The sequence below is a fragment of the Hordeum vulgare genome, chromosome 3H (assembly GCF_904849725.1).
Source record: "Hordeum vulgare subsp. vulgare chromosome 3H, MorexV3_pseudomolecules_assembly, whole genome shotgun sequence".
NCBI lineage: Eukaryota > Viridiplantae > Streptophyta > Magnoliopsida > Poales > Poaceae > Hordeum > Hordeum vulgare.
Genome location: NC_058520.1, coordinates 604909916 through 604931384, shown reverse-complemented (window position 1 = coordinate 604931384; position 21469 = coordinate 604909916). Strand labels below are relative to the sequence as shown.

The window sequence follows — 21469 nt, the reverse complement described above, 5'->3', positions numbered from 1 at the left end:
AGACAAAACACTGTCCCTAGTAAGCCTCTAGTTGACTAGCTCGTTAATCAAAGATGGTCAAGGTTTCCTGGCCATAGGCAAGTGTTGTCACTTGATAACGGGATCACATCATTAGGAGAATCATGTGATGGACTAGACCCAAACTAATAGACGTAGCATGTTGATCGTGTCATTTTGTTGCTACTGTTTTCTGCGTGTCAAGTATTTATTCCTATGACCATGAGATCATATAACTCACTGACACCGGAGGAATGCTTTGTGTGTATCAAACGTCGCAACGTAACTGGGTGACTATAAAGATGCTCTACAGGTATCTCCGAAGGTGTTAGTTGAGTTAGTATGGATCAAGACTGGGATTTGTCACTCCGTGTGAACGGAGAGGTATCTCGGGGCCCACTCGGTAATACAACATCACACACAAGCCTTGCAAGCAATGTAACTTAGTGTAAGTTGCGGGATCTTGTATTACGGAACGAGTAAAGAGACTTGCCAGTAAACGAGATTGAAATAGGTATACGGATACTGACGATCGAATCTCGGGCAAGTAACATACCGAAGGACAAAGGGAATGACATACGGGATTATATGAATCCTTGGCACTGAGGTTCAAACGATAAGATCTTCGTAGAATATGTAGGATCCAATATGGGCATCCAGGTCCCGCTATTGGATATTGACCGAGGAGTCTCTCGGGTCATGTCTACATAGTTCTCGAACCCGCAGGGTCTGCACACTTAAGGTTCGACGTTGTTTTATGCGTATTTGAGTTATATGGTTGGTTACCGAATGTTGTTCGGAGTCCCGGATGAGATCACGGACGTCACGAGGGTTTCCGGAATGGTCCGGAAACGAAGATTGATATATAGGATGACCTCATTTGGTTACCGGAAGGTTTTCGTGCATTACCGGAAAAGTTTCGGGCTCATCGGTAGTGTACCGGGAGTGCCGGGAGGGGTGCCGGGGACCATCGGGAGGGGTGTCACGCCCCAAGGGGTCTCATGGGCTATAGGAAGAGATAAACCAGCCCCTAGTGGGCTGGAATAAGTTCCCACTAAGGCCCATAAGGTTTGAGAAGGAAAAAACACAAGGTGGAAAGAGTTTCCAAGTGGGAAGGTGGAATCGTACTCCAAGTAGGATTGGAGTAGGACTCCTCCACCTCCAATTTCGGCCAAACCTTTAGGTTTTGAGGCTGCCTCCTCCCCTCCCTCCCACCTATATATACGGAGGTTTTAGGGCTGATTTGAGACGACTTTCTCACGGCTGCCCGACCACATACCTCCATAGTTTTTCCTCTAGATCGCGTTTCTGCGGAGCTCGGGCGGAGCCCTACTGAGACGAGATCATCACCAACCTCCGGAGCGCCGTCACGCTGCCGGAGAACTCTTCTACGTCTCCGTCTCTCTTGCTGGATCAAGAAGGCCGAGATCATCGTCGAGCTGTACGTGTGCTGAACGCGGAGGTGCCGTCCGTTCGGTACTAGATCGTGGGACTGATCGCGGGATTGTTCGCGGGGCGGATCGAGGGACGTGAGGACGTTCCACTACATCAACCGCGATCTCTAATCGCTTCTGCTGTACGATCTACAAGGGTACGTAGATCACTCATCCCCTCTCGTAGATGGACATCACCATGATAGGTCTTCGTGCGCGTAGGAAAATTTTTGTTTCCCATGCGACGTTCCCCAACAGTGGCATCATGAGCTAGGTTCATGCGTAGATGTCTTCTCGAGTAGAACACAAAAGTTTTTGTGGGCGGTGATGTGCGTTTTGCTGCCCTCCTTAGTCTTTTCTTGATTCCGCGGTATTGTTGGATTGAAGCGGCTTGGACCGACATTACTCGTACGCTTACGAGAGACTGGTTTCATCGTTACGAGTAACCCCCTTTGCTCAAAGATGACTGGCAAGTGACTGTTTCTCCAACTTTAGTTGAATCGGATTTGACCGAGGAGGTCCTTGGATGAGGTTAAATAGCAACTCATATATCTCCGTTGTGGTGTTTGCGTAAGTAAGATGCGATCCTACTAGATACCCTCGGTCACCACGTAAAACATGCAACAACAAAATTAGAGGACGTCTAACTTGTTTTTGCAGGGTATGATTGTGATGTGATATGGCCAACGATGTGATGTGATATATTGGATGTATGAGATGATCATGTTGTAATAGAAATATCGACTTGCACGTCGATGGTACGGCAACCGGCAGGAGCCATAGGGTTGTCTTTATACTAACGTTTGTGCTTGCAGATGCGTTTACTATTTTGCTAGGATGTAGCTTTAGTAGTAATAGCATAAGTAGCACGACAACCCCGATGGCAACACGTTGATGGATGATCATGGTGTGGCGCCGGTGACAAGAAGATCGTGCCGGTGCTTTGGTGATGGAGATCAAGAAGCACGTGATGATGGTCATATCATGTCACTTATGAATTGCATGTGATGTTAATCCTTTTATGCACCTTATTTTGCTTAGAACGACGGTAGCATTATGAGGTGATCTCTCACTAAAATTTCAAGACGAAATTGTGTTCTCCCCGACTGTGCACCGTTGCGACAGTTCTTCGTTTCGAGACACCACGTGATGATCGGGTGTGATAGACTCAACGTTCACATACAACGGGTGCAAAACAGTTGCACACGCAGAACACTCGGGTTAAGCTTGACGAGCCTAGCATGTGCAGACATGGCCTCGGAACACATGAGACCGAAAGGTCGAGCATGAATCGTATAGTTGATATGATTAGCATAGAGATGCTTACCACTGAAACTATTCTCGACTCACGTGATGATCGGACTTGAGATAGTGGATTTGGATCATGTACCACTCAAATGACTAGAGAGATGTACTTTTTGAGTGGGAGTTCTTAAGTAATATGATTAATTGAACTAATTGTCATGAACATAGTCTAATGGTCTTTGCGAATTACGATGTAGCTTGCGCTATAGCTCTACTGTTTTTATATGTTCCTAGAGAAAATTTAGTTGAAAGTTGATAGTAGCAAACTTTGCAGAGGATTGTCCTCGTTGCTGCGCAGAAGGCTTATGTCCTTAATGCACCACTTGGTGTGCTGCACCTCGAGCGTCGTCTGTGGATGCTGTGAACATCCGACATACACGTTTCTGATGACTACATGATAGTTCAGTGCAAAATACTTAATGGCTCAGAAGCAAGGCGCCGAAGACGTTTTGAAACGTCACGGAACATAAGTGATGTTCTAAAGAGATGAAATTGTGATTTCATGCTTGTGCCCTTGTTAAGAGGTACGAGACCTCCAACAAGATTCTTTGTCCACAAAGTAAATGAGAAAAGCTCAATCGTTGAGCGTGTGCTCAGATTGTCTGAGTACGATAAACACTTGAATCAAGTGGGAGTTAATCTTCCAGATGACATAGTGATGGTTCTCCAAAAGTCACTGCCACCAAGCTGTGAGAGCTTCGTGATGAACTATAACATATCAAGGATAGATACAATGATCCTTGAGCGATTCGTGATGTTTGACACTGCGAAAGTAGAAATCAAGAAGGAGCGTCAATAGTTGATGGTTTGTAAAACCACTAAGTTTCAAGAAAGGCAAGGGCTAGAAGGGATACTTCGTGAAACGGCAAAACAGTTGCTGCACTAATGAAGAGACCCAAGATTAAACCCAAACCCGAGACTAAGTGCTTCTGTAATGAGGGGAACAGTCACTGAGGCGGAGCAACTCTAGATACTTGGTAGATAAGAAGGCTGGCAAAAGTCGAAAGAAGTGTATTTGATATACATGATGTTGATGTGTACTTTACTAGTACTCCTAGTAGCATGAGGGTATTGGATACCGGTTCGGTTGCTAAGTGATAAGTAACACGAAATGAAAGCTACGGCATAAACGGAGACTAGCTAAAGGCGAGGTGACGATACGTGTTGGAAGTGTTTCCAAGGTTGATATGATCAAACGTCGCACGCTCCCTCTACCATCGGGATTGGTGTTAAACCTAAATAATTGTTATTTGGTGCTTGCGTTAAGCATGAACATGATTGTATCGTGTTTATTGCAATACGATTATTCATTTAAGGAGAATAATGGTTACTCTATTTTCTTGAATATTCACCTTCAATGGTTTATTGAATCTCGATCGTAGTGTTACACATGTTCATGATATTGGTGCCAAAAGATACGAGTTAATGATGATAGTACCACTTAGTTGTGGCACTGCCGCTTGAGTCATGTTAGTATAAATTGCATGAAGAGGCTCCATGCTGATGGATCTTTGTACTCACCTGATTTCGAATCACTAGTGACATGCAAATCATACCACATGAGCAAGGCCTTGTTTTCATTGAGATGAAATAAGATAGTAACTTGTTGGAAGTGATACATTTTGATGTATGCAGTCCAATGGGTGCTGAGGCACGCAGTGGATATCATTATGTTCTTACTTCACTGACGATTTGAGTAGATACAGGAGTATTTACTTAATGAATCACAAGTCTGAAATGTTGAAAAGTTCAATTCCGTTTCAGAGTGAAGTTCATCGTAACAAAAGGATAAACTGTCTACGATATGATCATGGAAATGAAAATCTGAGTTACGGGTTTTTGGTACGCAGTTAAGACAATGTGGAAATTGTTTCGCAGTTCATGCCACCTGGAACATCATAGTGTGATGATGTGTCTGAACGTCATAGCCACGCACTATTTGGTATGGTGCATACTATGATGTCTCTTATCGAATTACCACTATCGTTTATGGGTTTTGCATTAGAGACAACCGCACTCACTTTAAATAGGGCACCGCGTATTTCCGTTGAGATGACACAATATAGACTGAGGTTTAGAGAAATCTAAACTGTCGTTTCCTGAAAGTTTGGGGTTTCGACACTTATGTGAAAAAGTTTCAGTCTGATAAGCTCGAACCCAAAGCGGATAAATGCTTCTTCATAGGGTATCCAAAACAGTTGGGTACATCTCCTATCTCAGATCCGAAAGCAAAGTGTTTGTTTCTAGAAACGGATCCTTTCTCGAGGAAAGGTTTCTCTCGAAAGAATTGAGTGGGAGGGTAGTAGAACTTGATGAGGTTATTGAACCATCACTTCAACCAGTGTGTAGCAGGGCGCAGGAAGTTGTTCCTGTGGCGCCTACACCAATTGAAGTGGAAGATGATGATGGTGATCATTGAGCTTCGAATCAAGTTACTACAAACCTCGTAGGTCGACAAGGTCGCGTACTGCTGGAGAGTAGTACGGTAACCCTGTCTTGGAGGTCATGTTGTTGAGCAACAATGAACCTACGAGTTATGGAGAAAGCGATGGTGGGCCCAGATTCCGACAAATGGCTGGAAGCCATGAAATCCGAGAGAGGATCCATGTATGAAAACAAAGTGTAGACTTTGGAAGAATTACTTGATGGTCATAGGACTATTGAGTAAAGATGGATCTTTAAAGGAAAACAGACGATGATGGTGATAAGTCACTATTAAGAAAAGCTCGACTTGTCACAAAGATGTTTTCGACAAGATCAAACAGTTGACTATGATGAGACTTTCTCACTCGTAGCGATGCTAAAGGTCTGTTAGAATTATGTTAGTTGTTGATGCATTATTTATGAAATATTGCACGTAGGATGTCAAAACATTGTTTCCTCGACGGTTTCCTTGAGCAAACATTGTATGTGATACAACCAGAAGTTTTTGTCGATCCTAAAGATGCTAGCAAGTATGCAAGCTCCAGTGATCCTTCAATGGACTGGTGCAAGCATCTCGGAGTTGGAATAAGCACTTTGATGAGATGATCAAAGATTTTGGGTATGTACAAGGTTTATGAGAAACTTGTATTTCCAAAGAAGTGAGTGGGAGCACTGTAGAATTTCTGATAGGTATATGTGGTTGACATATTGTGGATCAGAAGTAATGTAGAATTTCTGTAAAGCATACAAGGTTATTTGAAAGAAGTTTTCAAAGGAGTACCTGGATTACGCTACTTGAACGTTGAGCATCAAAGATCTATGGAGATAGATCGAAAGCGCTTAATAGAAGTTTCAACAAGATGCATGCCTTGACAAGTTTTTGAAAGAGTTCAAAATAGACCAGCAAAGAAGGAGTTCTTGGTTGCGTTGTGAGGTGTGAATTTGAGTAAGACTCAAAAACCCGACCACGGCAGAATAAAGAGAATAGATGAAGGTCGTCTTCTATGCCTTAGCCGTAGAATCTAAAGTATGCCATGCTGTGTACCGCACCTGAAGTGTGCCTTGACTCAAAGTATGTTGAGAGGTACAGAGAGTGATCCATGTTTGAATCACTAGCAGCGGTCAAAATTTATCCTTAGTAACAAATGGACTAAGGAATTTTTCTCGATTATGGAGGTGGTTAAAGAGTTCGTCGTAAAGGGTAACGTCGATGCAAGCTTTGACACTAATCTGAATAACTATGAGTAGTGAAACGGATTCATATAGTAGAGTGGATATTTGGAGCATTTCCGAATAGCACGTAGTAGCAGCATCTATAAGATGACATAAAGATTTGTAAAGAACGCACGGATCTGAAAGTTTCAGAACCGTTGACTAAAACCTCTCTCACAAGCAAGACATGATCAGACCCCATAACAATATGGGTGTTAGATTCGTTGGAATCACATGGTGATGTGAACTAGATTATTGACTCTAGTGCAAGTGGGAGACTGTTAAAAATATGCCCTAGAGGCAATAATAAATTAGTTATTATTATATTTCTTAGTTCATGATAATCGTTTATTATCCATGCTATAATTGTATTGATTGGAAACACAATACTTGTGTGGATACATAGACAAAACACTGTCCCTAGTAAGCCTCTAGTTGACTAGCTCGTTAATCAAAGATGGTCAAGGTTTCCTGGCCATAGGCAAGTGTTGTCACTTGATAACGGGATCACATCATTAGGAGAATCATGTGATGGACTAGACCCAAACTAATAGACGTAGCATGTTGATCGTGTCATTTTGTTGCTACTGTTTTCTGCGTGTCAAGTATTTATTCCTATGACCATGAGATCATATAACTCACTGACACCGGAGGAATGCTTTGTGTGTATCAAACGTCGCAACGTAACTGGGTGACTATAAAGATGCTCTACAGGTATCTCCGAAGGTGTTAGTTGAGTTAGTATGGATCAAGACTGGGATTTGTCACTCCGTGTGAACGGAGAGGTATCTCGGGGCCCACTCGGTAATACAACATCACACACAAGCCTTGCAAGCAATGTAACTTAGTGTAAGTTGCGGGATCTTGTATTACGGAACGAGTAAAGAGACTTGCCAGTAAACGAGATTGAAATAGGTATACGGATACTGACGATCGAATCTCGGGCAAGTAACATACCGAAGGACAAAGGGAATGACATACGGGATTATATGAATCCTTGGCACTGAGGTTCAAACGATAAGATCTTCGTAGAATATGTAGGATCCAATATGGGCATCCAGGTCCCGCTATTGGATATTGACCGAGGAGTCTCTCGGGTCATGTCTACATAGTTCTCGAACCCGCAGGGTCTGCACACTTAAGGTTCGACGTTGTTTTATGCGTATTTGAGTTATATGGTTGGTTACCGAATGTTGTTCGGAGTCCCGGATGAGATCACGGACGTCACGAGGGTTTCCGGAATGGTCCGGAAACGAAGATTGATATATAGGATGACCTCATTTGGTTACCGGAAGGTTTTCGTGCATTACCGGAAAAGTTTCGGGCTCATCGGTAGTGTATCGGGAGTGCCGGGAGGGGTGCCGGGGACCATCGGGAGGGGTGTCACGCCCCAAGGGGTCTCATGGGCTATGGGAAGAGATAAACCAGCCCCTAGTGGGCTGGAATAAGTTCCCACTAAGGCCCATAAGGTTTGAGAAGGAAAAAACACAAGGTGGAAAGAGTTTCCAAGTGGGAAGGTGGAATCCTACTCCAAGTAGGATTGGAGTAGGACTCCTCCACCTCCAATTTCGGCCAAACCTTTAGGTTTTGAGGCTGCCTCCTCCCCTCCCTCCCACCTATATATACGGAGGTTTTAGGGCTGATTTGAGACGACTTTCTCACGGCTGCCCGACCACATACCTCCATAGTTTTTCCTCTAGATCGCGTTTCTGCGGAGCTCGGGCGGAGCCCTGCTGAGACGAGATCATCACCAACCTCCGGAGCGCCGTCACGCTGCCGGAGAACTCTTCTACCTCTCCGTCTCTCTTGCTGGATCAAGAAGGCCGAGATCATCGTCGAGCTGTACGTGTGCTGAACGCGGAGGTGCCGTCCGTTCGGTACTAGATCGTGGGACTGATCGCGGGATTGTTCGCGGGGCGGATCGAGGGACGTGAGGACGTTCCACTACATCAACCGCGATCTCTAATCGCTTCTGCTGTACGATCTACAAGGGTACGTAGATCACTCATCCCCTCTCGTAGATGGACATCACCATGATAGGTCTTCGTGCGCGTAGGAAAATTTTTGTTTCCCATGCGACGTTCCCCAACACAAACCGCTGCCGCCGTTCATGAGGACTTTGCGCAGTCGGATTCCTTCTACCACCGGGTCGACGACCAGAGCTTGTCTTCCTGGGGTGGGTACCTGTGCTGGATGATCCGACTGGTCAAAGGTGATTGCAGTCTGAGACCATTTGAGGAACTTGGGGCTGGTAGGGGTGGCCATGTTCACCTCCCTGTTCACCAGCTTCAGTCGACTCTTGCTCTCGACGTCAGCAAAAATCATGAGTGTCGCATGGACTTGGGGGAAAGAATCCTCCTTATCCTCCTCATCTTGTTCATTGACCTTCTCACTCGGTTGCCCTTCGCCGAACCCCTGGATCAGGAGGCGACACTGTCGAGTGGTATGCTTTGGATATATGGGGTTGCCCTCTTCGTCCATCTTCGTATGAACCGGGCATGGCTGGTCCAGGATGGGATTATTGAACTGCTTCTTCTTGGGGGTAAACTGCGCCTTCCCTTTGTCCTTGAACTTGGCATTGGTCATGACTGCAGCTTCTGCCTGCGGAGTGGATGGAGCTTTTTTGCTTTTGCTTCCGAGTGTTGCTTCCATCTCCGTCGCCAACTGTCTTATGCTTGCCGCTTCGGATGCGGTCCTCTTCTTTGCCGTTTAGCGCGTGACGGCGGTGCAGGTCGACACCGGAGCCGACTGTTGGAGAAGAAGAATGCCGCGGGCGCCGGCACGGAAGTGCGTAGCCCCACGACAGGGAAGCGCCTCGACGTCGAGAGGAGCATCCCGAAGCCACGCCGAATCGTCGATGATGAAGGAGAGAGCGCCGAAGAAGATCTGGTGACCCATGCTCGAACCTCCACCGGACGACATGACGAAAGGAAGTAGTCGCAAACTCGCCGGAAGTCGCTTAGACGCCTGCCCCACGGTGGGCGCCAACTGTCGTGGGTATAAGCCTGACAGTAGACGTGTGGGGTACGAAAAGGATGGGCAGAGCCTTAGCTACGGCGAAGTTGTATGACTTTAGACCCCTCTGCGGTGGAGGTAATAGCCCTACGTCCCAGTGCTCAGGGAGCTTGTAGTCGAGTGGAAATATGGAATACAATGAGTTGCTAACCCTTGCACCAGTGGGGAAGGGTGGCTTATATAGAGTGCGCTGCCCTTCACAACGGTCTGTGCGCAGGGGTGGAATAATGACGAATAAATACCTACGTTACAGGTAACGTACGGCCTAAATGCTAATAAAAGCGTGCGGAAACGTACGACCGTCTCCTTCCTGGGGGGTTACGATATACGGAGTGGAATACAGTCGGTCCGATCGATACGCTCCGAATGCTCGCCCTCGACTGGATGGTCGGATCTCTATTACCGACTGGATGATGGGAATTCCTTAGTTTAATCGAAGCTGACAAAGGGCCTTGTCCCTTATGAAGGGTGGTCCTTGGATATGACCTATAAGGTAGGCTTATGACCCTATCCTAGAACTATAACCCCATCAACTTCACACTTGACCTTGAAGATAAGATGCATATCTACGTGATGGAGACGCTAGCTGTGGGGCAGGATCATCAACCACCTTGACGAACTCTAAGGTCTACCCAGCATTGCACCCTTTCATTTGACTCTACGTCTTCGTGGTGGTTGAGATGGATGTATGGCTGTGCAATTACTAGTTTTATTTTGCTGGAGTCTTCCTTCCGGCTGACATTAGTGGTGTGTTGTGACTTATGTGATTAAAAACTATCATTCTAGTACGTTAGTATATGTAAATATGCTGTTCCAGTCTTGTTGCTTTCAAGTAGGGATGTGGTACTAGTACTGGTTACCACATACTCCCTCGGTCCAGAATTATCGCAAAAAATGGATGTTGAGTTATTATTTATTAGTACTGAGTCAATGTCGAGTAGATCTTTTTAGGACGTTGCTACTTAACGTCATTGGGGGCTCTCCTTATTTTTGGAAAAAAATAACACCGGGCTTTGCTCTCCCTGCTACCACGTACTATCTCCGTATACAAATATAGTATAAAAGCATTTAGATCATTATTTTAATAATTTATAAACGTTCTTATATTTCATTACGGAGGAAGGATTGTATTCCTCTCTTCTCCCCTGTCTACACACCAAAGAAAGATCGGGACATGAAAGGAGACGCTGGAAGGATAAATGACACACATTACCATCCTACCTCGTGCTGATACTGAAATTAGTTGCTAACCGTCACATGGCACAACCTCTGCACCGATCAAATAACATTGGCTTGTATTCCCTCTGTAAACTAACATAGAAGTATTTATAGATAACTAAAATAGCGACCTAAATGTTTTTATATTAATTTACGGAGGGAGTACAAGCCTACGGCAACACCTTCTGAGCTTGGCCTCTCATCCCTCGAGCTGGATTTTACGGAAGAGGAGATCTGAAATCTGGTTAAAGCCCTTCCTCTTGATGTCAGTGTGAAGGAGATTGCAAGTTTGCAACTATTATGATTGTAGGCCTTCGTAAGATTTGGCTAGAGCAGAATGCTAGAGTTCTCCACGGAAAAATTTCTACTATGCAAAGTGTTAGTGCCAGACCAATAGAGGAAGAGAGATGGGTTGTGCAACACACCACTACTAGAAAAAGGGTTATAGATAATATGAACATTAATGACGTACCACACATGTGGTGCGCCACTACTATATAGCAGTGGCGCACCATGTGTTGGTGCGCCATTGCTATCTTTTTACTAATGGCGCACCACATGAGAAGTGCGCCATTGCTATTTTTTGGGTCCACCCCCCTACTCCCAGACATAGCAATGGAATAGCGCACCTAGGTGTGGTGCGCCATTGCTATGTCTCACACACAAATACACCCCCCCCCCCCCACACACACACAACCCCCCTGGATCGCCTTTTCGGTTTTTTAAAAAATAGAAGAAAATGATGGAAATGTCCAAAAAATAAAAGAAAATAAGTTCCCCATGTGATATGTGGTCTAGTTGTTGGGAAAATTTACAAATATGAATTTCGACTTTATTTGCAAAATCTCTCTGGAATTTGTAAAATGGGTATAACTTTTGCATACGAACTCGGATTAAAAAGTTTTTTATACGAAAAATGATCGTCTCAAAAAGTTACATTCAAATTCAACCGGGGGAACCCCGTTGAAGATTTTTAGAATCCCAAAAACCTAACAGAAAAAAAGATACGTGGCTTTTAAGATCTAGAGGGGAAAAAATGGAAAAAATTTCCACCTTACCAATGGCGCACCATTTGCTAGGTGCGCCACTAGTACCGCTGGCTAGCAATGGCGCACTACTGCATGGTGCGCCACTGCTATTTTCCCGCCTTCACAATTCAAAAAAACTAGCAATGGCGCACCACTGCACGGTGCGCCACTGCTATTTTCCCGCCTTGACAATTCAAAAAAACTAGCAATGGCGCACCACTGCACGGTGCGCCACTGCTATTTTCCCGCCTTCACAATTCAAAAAAATAGCAATGGCGCACCACTTCACGGTGCGCCACTGCTATTTTCCCACCTTCACAATTCAAAAAAATAGCAATGGCGCACCACCTCACGGTGCGCCACTGCTATTTTTTGACAGTTTAAAAGGCCGGCCGGTTCATTCTTCTCCTCCTCTCCTCCACTCCTCCACTCCATCTCCTCCTCTACCGGCGACCACCTACTCCTCACGGTGCTCCTCCAGCGACCTCCTCCTCAGGGTGCTCATCCTCCTCCTCTCCTCCTCACGGTGCTCCTCCGGCGACCTCCTCCTCACGGTGCTCCTCCTCTCCTCCTCACGGTGCTCATCCTCCTCCTCTCCTCCTCACGGTGCTCCTCCTCTCCTCCTCACGGTGCTCATCCTCCTCCTCTCCTCCTCACTCCTCACAGTGTTCCTCCTCCTCCTCCTCCGGCGACCTCCTCCTCACTCCTCTCCTCCTCACGGTGCTCCTCCTTCCTCTCCTGCTCATGGTCCTCTTCCTCTCCGGCGACCTCGTCCTCCCTCCTATACTTCTGGCCACATGTGGAGCTCCCCTGCAAATTCAAGCAAAAAAAAAACGAGAAAACAAACAAGCCAAAAAAATGAGCAAACAAACAAACAAGCCAAACAAACAAACAAGCAAAAAAATTGAAGCAAAAAAAAAACGAGCAAACAAACAAGCCAAAAAAATTAGCCAGATCTAGATCCAAATTCAAAATTCAAAAATAGCAATGGGGCACGGTGGGGGTTAGACGGTGCGCCACTACTATTTTCCCGCCTTGAAAATTCAAAAAAAAAATAAAAAAAAATAAAAAAAATAAGTTACTAGTGGCGCACCGTGTGATATACTAATGGCGCACTCCCTGGTGCGCCATTAGTATCTGGTATACTAATGGCGCACCACGGGGTGCGCCATTAGTATTAAATTCTAATGGCGTGGTGCTAGTGGCGCACCTGTAGTGCGCCATTAGTAGCGAAAACAGGTGCGCCACTAACAAGCCTTTTCCTAGTAGTGCACTTTGTGTTGATTATCCGGGGTTACACAACTTATATACAGGTTCCCTCAAGTGACTAATTCAGGACTAGCCGAAAGACTAGGACAACAGAATACACACGAACACACGCGTTGGCCAACATCATGACAAAGGGTTTGCCAACATCTGTCTTTTAATCTTTTAGGTCAGGTCTTTGTGTCCTGCCAAGCAACGATGACACGAGTGCGGCAGGGTGTTAGCCAACGTGTGTGTTCATGTGCAAAGAGTGGTCGAGTTGGCGGGAGAAGAACATAGGCTACGAAAGAAGCCTAAGCAGGCAGTTGCAGATCTTAGGCTTAGATGGTGTGGTTGTGGTCGTGGTTAGGGGTCAGTTCTTTTGGTAGCTTTTTTAGGCTTTTAGAATAAATTGTCTCCTATCCAACTTGTTCTAGAAGCCCAACTAAAAATATTTTTCTAGAAGCCTGGTAATCAAGACTTATTTCAGCTTATTTCTAGAAGTTACCAAAAGAACTGACCCTAAATTTGGTAGGTGTGATTCTAGCATGTCTTGTAGCTACCACCAATCACTTGTAGTTAACTCTCCTTTTTCTTTTAATGAAAATGATAGGCAACAATCACGCTGCCTGATCTTGGAAAAAAAGCGTAGGTGATCAGAAAATTACCTCTTCAGTGTAGGTGATTAGGATGGGCTGCCTACCGCTGATGTCAATCCTAAATCCGGGCTGTACAAGGTGTGATAATCCTAATTTGTTAACTTAAGCATTATTTCTGGTAGATCGGGCGGGCGGTGGCAAACCGTGCTAGAACGTGCGTCGATGAGCCGTTCTGCAACCGGGGTCGAGCAGTGGTAAGGCTTCATCCAATGCAAAGATGCTAAGTGAGGTGCTAAGAGTATTAAATATGTTAAGCAACCATCTATCCCTATTAATAAAGCACATATTGCTTCTGTGGTACGTCATTAAAATTACCTTTAAAATTGTCTAATATTACCCACCAATGCCACGTATAAGTTATAAAAAACGTTTTGCAGAGAATCCCTCCATGGGCCGGCCCAAGCATAGGGACCAGCTATACTACGCTCTCCGGAAAATAAACAGCACGCCCATTTGGGCCAGCCCATGGGCGGGGGCCTTTTTTTTAGTTTTTTAATTATCATTTATCTGTTTCTTTTTATTTTTTATAATTCAAATAACCAAAAAAAATCGAAATTCAGAAATTATATTTACATAATGTTTGATAAAACATTAAATGTTTGATAAAAGATTAAATGTTTGCGAATTCAAAAATTGTTCAGGATTTTTGTAAAAATGTTTGCATATTAAAAACATCGTAATTTTGGAGAAAACATTCATGAATCAAAAAAGTCCATCATTTTGAGCAATTTCTTCAATGCAATTAAAAAAAATGTTTGATAATTCAAAAAATGAATTATTCGCCAATTCACAAGAAAATACTTGAAAGCAGTTCGTAATATAAAATATTGTTTGGAATTTAAAAAATTGTTTATAAATAGTAGAAAATGTTGTCGATTCTAAAAATGTTTTCAAATTTGTAAAAGTGTTTACAAATGATCGAATGTGCGCAGTTCAACAGTAATGCTTTTGAGTCTTTCAGATTATATACCTGAGTGAATTTTGACGAATTAATTATCAGGATGGATCGGAATATTATAGTATATTTAAAAAAAAAAATTCTTGAAATTCAGAATAATTCTTTGAGTTACCAAGTTTTTTGATAACCATGATATTTTTAAAAATATATAAACATTGTTTCAACTTGTGAATTGTGAATAAAATAAATATTTTTTTGCATTTGTGAACAAAATTTTAAAATCATGCGATGAGATATGAACATAATGGGATCATCGCCATTGAAGATGGTGGTTTTTTTTCTTCCGTTGCAACGCACGGACCCTTTTGCTAGTAATCTCCAATGCATTGGTGCTTAGTTTGTTGTTGTCAAGGTTGTCTTATTTATTGTTTAGCAACTAAAGTCTTGCATGCATAGGCTAGTTCCTTTTATTTTAATGTTTTGCATAGGTTCACGTGACTAGCACCGTTCTTCCTGAGAACACCAAACTTCTCTCACTCTTCTTAATTAGATTGCCACATAAGATTTTTTATCTTGTTGACATGCTTAGCACCTATCCAAAATGAAGCATTGGAAGCAGCCTAAGGTGGGACGAGATTACCAAGATCCAACGAGGCCGGACGTTCCAATCCGATGATCTGGTAGGAGCGGACCGGTCGGTCAATCGACCGACCGCTACCAGTGCCCTTTCCTGTATGCCATCACAGTCCAAAGCCTAACACAACGTGCTTGCATGTTTGATCGGAACACGCATAGCATAGGTGAACGTACGGTTTGCACAAACCGTATACCAAATTCAACCTGATTTTTAACATCACCATGCAACTCAATCATAGGTACACCATACATACAGCTCCAGGGACACAAAAAATTCTAGGAGAAAACAAGGTATTATACAAAGGAAAATGTTTAAAAATCAAAAACCAAAAACCAAACTGAATCGAACCATATTAACCGGGTTGTCGGTTTATTTGATGGTTTGTTTTTTGGTTCGGTGGAAAATTTTAAGGTTGTTCGGTGTTTTGTTTTTGTTCGGTGTTTGGTGTCCAGAAACCGAATAGACCGAACAAACCGATATGTGGGATACCCATGTAATACCTTGTTTCCGAAAGTGCAACAGTATGGAGGCATCACGCATTTCTTCGCACATAATACATTTCACGTTTCATGTGCTTTTTCTACTTAATTATGGTTACTAGTTTGCTTGGTCGAATAAACCATAGAATGATATTAAGGTTGCTAGAACTTGTGATTATCTTTTCGCTTATATTATACAAACCAAATCGGTGCTCTCTGGTCATTACACTTATACTGACAAGTGCATGAATTTTGCTTTTATGGTTAACCGAACAAATCGAACCGATATATTATGATTAATATGATTCGGTTTCTAAACGTTAAATGATTATTTCGGTTTCTATTTTTTCAAAACCGAAATTATATAGAACCAAATAAACCGAACCGTATTAATCATATAAACCGAATGCCCAACCCTAGTCACGTTAAGCCTCCTCTTTCGTGCGACACATGGCATGTAGGTCCATCCATCGCTTTTGCATCTTGAGTCTTATCTCCTTCCTCCGGTCGTCCTGTCTCTTTCCCTTCTTCTCATTTCTCTCGTTATGGGACACAGTGCCGTTGCTGCAGGCCATGGCATCAGCCACCATCGTCGTCGTGTTACATCAGCAATTTCATCACTGTCGTGCTGCGTCGCTGCATTTGCCGCCGCCATCGTCGTCGTGCTGCATCAGCGCATTTGTCGTCGACGTGTGCTTCAACAAGTCGTGATCCCCTGGCACCCCCACGTGTGTTGTGTCCCAACAGTTCGTCGCCGCTGTGCTGCATCGAAACATCCGCCACCGACGCGGCGTGCTTCGTCGGAGCACCCATGTCATCGTCGTGCTACAATGGAGCACCGCCGCACCGATGGTCGCGCTGCAGTGAAGCTTCACCGACGGCCCGGATGCTGTGATGGAACTTCGACGAGGCAGTTAATGTTGCGATGGAGCAACATCGCGCGGTGGTGACGCTGCAGTGAAACAACACCGGCTGCGATGGAGCACGACCGTCCCAACGTTGGTGCTGCAGTGAAGCGTCGCCGGCGACGTCGGGTGCTGCGATGGAGCGCCCCCCATGCCGATGTTGGGGTGAAGTGAAGCGTCGCCGATGGTAGAGGATGGCTATGAGATGGTGCGGCCCCGGCTGTAAGCCGGGGCAGTGTTGCTTCGAATGGCGACGCGCTTTGCTTGATCCTGCTGCGGCTGCAATGAGAGGAGGGGAACGATCCCGCGAGCCTGGATCCCACGGCCATGGACCCGACTGATTTTTCTGATCCGTAGCAGGTTTCTTATACAAAACACAACAACAACGTCCGAAAACAGGGTATCTGTACTATTAAAAACATGAGAGGGCAGATCCAACTAGCCATATGAGCCGTCTAATCACTTAATCAACGGACTTAATTATCCTGTTAACGAAATCCTTGTCGCTAACGAAAACTCCCTCGTCCTTAACAAAAACATACCGCCCCGATCGGTCGTTAACAAAAACATACCGCCCCGATCGGCCGCGAACTGCTCCCGCAAGCCCCCTCTGCCCCGCTCGGCCCGCGCACGACCGCAGCCGCCGCTCCGCTCGCCGATGCCGCCGCCCCGCTCGCCCCGCGCACGGCCGCCGACGCCCCCGCCCCGCTCGCCCCGCTCGCCCCGCGCACGGCCGTCGCCGCTCCGCTCGCCGACGCCCCCGCCCCGCGCGCACGGTCTGCGAGAAGAAGGTCAGGGCGAGGCTCTCGTCGCCCTGCGACGTCGCCGAGGAGGATCACGGGCAAGGACGGCGGCGCGGGGAGGCGGCCTCGCGGAAGAGCGCGGCCCTCGAGGAGGCCATGGCCGGCGTCCCGGAGCACGGCGAGGGCCGCGTCAGGTACCTGGTGGACACGTTCGAGAGGCTCCTGTCTCTCTCCCGCGGCGACCGCGAGGCGTTGAGCGGAGGCGGCGCGGGGAGGAGGAGGAGGAACAAGGAGTCGGCCTCGGTGTCGTCGTCGCCGCGGAAGGCCGAGGAGATCGACATGGCATCGTACCCCTCCGTCGCGTCGTCGTCCGACCTCTCCTACTGCATCGTCGGCCTCCCCCGTCGCAACAGGTTCATCAACTGATCAATACTCTGATGTCTGATCCATCCATTGGCGTTCCTGATTCCAATACCGGAAGCAGGAGGTGGGGTCCGGAGTTGCACATACAGTTTGTCATTCGTATCAATGGTAGTCTGGTAACTTAAAGAATGACAGGGAATAAACTCTGAATCTCACTGACCATTCTAAGCAACGCAAGTTGGATTGCTGATTCAGAGATAGAGATGTGAGAAAGGCAGTTTGTCATTTTTTGCACCAATAAGGGGAGTTCTAGCTCCAATGGAGTGCCTTATGTTCACTAGCTTCAGCTGAACTGTAGTTGGTATGCATGAAACTGAAGCCATACACGTTAGGCACATACATGCTCTAACATAAGTAGTTCCATTGAATTAAAATTCCAAATTTGTAATTTGAAGTCTTAGCTGGTTCATTTTCACTGAAAAGAATATGCTATCGACTTAACATTTGGATAGTCTTAATTTTTTTAGTTAATATAAGCTTCTACCTGTTGATTTTTTGTGTGTGGACTGGGCATGTGATTGATGCGTAAGAGAATTGGTCCCTAGACGTTTGATGCCTTTTGGTTAGCTTTGGTTGGTTTGCTTGTGCACTTCCTTTTTGACATCCTAGCATGTATGGACTCTGGTTACACATGTCACATCCACAGCCAGGAGCTTAATTCTGATTTTATAGTTTGTTGTTCTTTTCTTTCATATTTTGTAACCACTGATTGACTGTTGACTGCTTATGAAACTTACTGAACTTTCTTTGTAGGATCCTGAGTTCTTTAAATATTTGGAAGAGTGTGATAAAGAGCTCCTGGAATTCAACGATGATGACATCTCTGTAAGATCAAGTATAGTATTTTTCCTTTTTAATAATCCTTCTTCTCCCTCTAGAAGTTTATATGACTTGGATTTCTTTGTGTTTAGGATGATCAAGAAAGTGACGAGGAACCTAAATCTGTCCCTAAGAAGGAACCAAAAGAAAGTGTTAAGCCAATTACGATGGAAATGGTTGATTCCTGGTGCAACGGAGCCGAAGATGGGAAGATAGGATCTATCCAGTCTATTCTTCAAGCCTTCAGGAGAGCCTGCCATTATGGTGAGGACAGCGGGGATAATTCAGCACCAAAATTCAGTGTCATGTCCGGTAGTGTACTCGACAAAGTCATGCACTTCGTTTTGAAGAACATGGATGGCATTCTTCGCCAATTACTCGGTGCCCCTAGCTTTGGAGGGAAGAAAGAGAAAATCGGTGAACTGATGATGACTAATTCATGGAAGAGGAATGGTAATCTAATGAGGGTATTATCTGGTACACCGTGTATGAAAAGTTAATGGTTTTCACTGGTTTGGGTACACTACCTCAAACTGATTTCCTGCAGAACTACTACATGGGAGTATTAAAATAAATAGAGTACTATTTTTTGTTATATATATGCTATGTGGTTGCAGCACAATGGACCCTTGGTAAATATATTTCTTTCGGGTTCTAGATGAGGAGGCCAACCAATTAAGAAAAACCTTCTGCCCTATAGAGATGCAGGTTTGTCACATTTCACAAAACCAAACATAATCATGTTCCTCATGCAGACTGCAGCAATGCAAGATGCCTTGAGACCGCTGCCCTTATGGAGAAAACTGAAGGTTGCCATGTTTTTCCAGCATTACAAGCAAGCCGCTATAACAATTCCATGTGCCTAGAGGCAAAAACTTGCAAAAAAGAAGCTAATGGAACTCGGAAAGGTATTTTTGTTTTTGTAATTATGTCACTAATTTATGATATAAAAAATCAATTTTCATGCTGCATCAGAAGTATTGCTATGCTAGAAGTACTTTATTGCTTCTTGAGTGCAAATGGAAGTGGTGTACTATGCGAGATGAAGAATAAGCTTGTGGAAAAGTTGGATGATCTCAGTTTAAGACTTTCTCTGGATAGAAGAATGAGGGTATAATTTGTTGACTTTATTGATTTTGTGCCATCATGCAAGTTCTGATTGTTCCTCACAGTATAAGGTCAACTATTTTTGCTACTCGCAGCTACATGTTCTTTTGAACATTTCTGTGTGGCAGCGTTTGAGTTTATGATATTTAACCTTTGTTTTCTTTTTGATGATATAGTGGATTGTGTAATCTTTGATATGTGGACTTCCAAATGTAGGTTCCTGATGAAGAAACAAAGTTAGCGGAAGAATCAAAGCGGGACAAGATAGAATTGCTTACCTAGAGGCAATTGGACGGTTCTTTGAGATATATAACTATGTTATGCAGTAACGAGATTTCGAAAGCATAATAACAGAAAGAGAACTCAAATCTAAGGTGTGAATATGTTTGGTCTGCCGTTCACTTTCAGTTTGCTTCTTAGGTTTTCTTTTCTTTCATCCATCTTTGTACAATTTTCTGATGTCAGATTTGTTTACTAACTGGTGTACTTCTTGCATGTGATCAATTTCATTTTTTTTCTATAATAAGGTTCCTTCAAAGGCATATTCATGGAACTCAGTCTCAGTGTGTGCTACGATCTGTCTCAGTGTGTTATTCCAATTTCAGTCTCTTGACGATATGTAGTGTGTGTGTGTGTGTGTGTGTGTGTGTGTGTCATCGTCGGTGGATGGTTGCTTTTCTGCAGCATCTGTAGGGGTTGCCTGTTGTCCCTTGGGATCGAGCCTTGGCAAGGTGCAACATATCAAAGGGCCCTTGCCATGACAACCTTGTGTGGTTGTTTTTTCTCTCTAGATCCCCGATCTTTGCAGGCGTGTGGTCGAGTGTTGTAACCTTTGAAATCATCCTGGGATAAATAAAATCTGTTTCCGTCCAAGTTCTATGCGTTTTTAAATAACTCGAACCTTATGATTTTATGAATTGTTACGTTCCTTGTACTGTGTCTAAATGCATGTGATATCTGTTGCTTGATGCCACCACCACTGAGATGAACATCCTTGACAACTGTCTGAAATGTATTTTCTGCTCTGAATTTTGTTGAAGTTGTAGAGCTGATTGAAACAACACCTGGTGTATGTTCTGTGCTTGGGGAACTGCCATACGGATAATCATGTGAAATTCTTCTCCAAATGATCTCAAACAAGTTCTATTGTACGTTAAATTGTTGTAAGATCATGTGTTTCCCTTCTTGCAAGGCTCCTAGGGCCAAGCCTTTCTCCTGTTGATCTTCATCAGCAGGACTGTGGATTTGCTCTAGCGGGCTGGTGGCGTGAAGGAGAATCCTGGTGCCTCAGCTTCGGCGGGCTTCGATCCTCTTTGAATTTGTTCGCGGGGACGGATTATACATAGCTCAAAAGTCGGCTCCTCGGGATGACGAGTTTTTTTATTTTGTTTTTTGTTATGCATACGTGAGGATGTTATTTGGTGGCAGGTTCTTTGGCTTGTTTCAAGAGTTTAACGACGATGACTACGGCTCCGGGGTGCAGGTCCTCATGGCACGGTGTTGTTCGGTGATTGAAAGACCTCTATGTAATTTTTACAGTATTGTGTTTGAGATGCTTTAAATCTGGGTCTTTTGGAAAGAGGAAAATATGCTAAGATCAACATGCAGCTCCTGAAGGTGTTTGTCGTTCAGACATTGCCAAGTGGTACCAGTATGAAGTTTCTCCGGCCTCGGCGCTACCGGTTCCTCCTCCTTTCCGTTCGGGTGAGCAAGGCAGGTCCATGTATGTCCCCTCGCCGCCGTTCCTTTCGCCTTGCTTCCATCCTCCCCCACCTCCTGCTTCCGATTCATGCACCTTTTCTCTTCTGTTTGTTGCCTCATTAATCGCCTTACGTCACCGGGGTGACGAAATTACCGGTCGTTTGTTTTTCCTACATATCTATACCTATTAATAAGCAAGGATAACTTCTGCTCGTATGTCA

General features: G+C 44.6%; 1 protein-coding gene across 1 annotated transcript; it reads left to right on the top strand.

Annotated features, from left to right (window-relative positions):
• The first annotated feature begins 17328 nt into the window (after nt 1-17328).
• Nucleotides 17329-20051, top strand: LOC123445592. Its single transcript, XM_045122601.1, has 5 exons — nt 17329-17611; nt 18375-18446; nt 18533-19148; nt 19268-19551; nt 19764-20051. The coding sequence occupies exons 1-3, from the start codon at nt 17355-17357 to the stop codon at nt 18654-18656; spliced, it is 453 nt and encodes a 150-aa protein (XP_044978536.1). The 5' UTR covers nt 17329-17354; the 3' UTR covers nt 18657-19148; nt 19268-19551; nt 19764-20051.
• Nucleotides 20052-21469: the final 1418 nt, after the last annotated feature.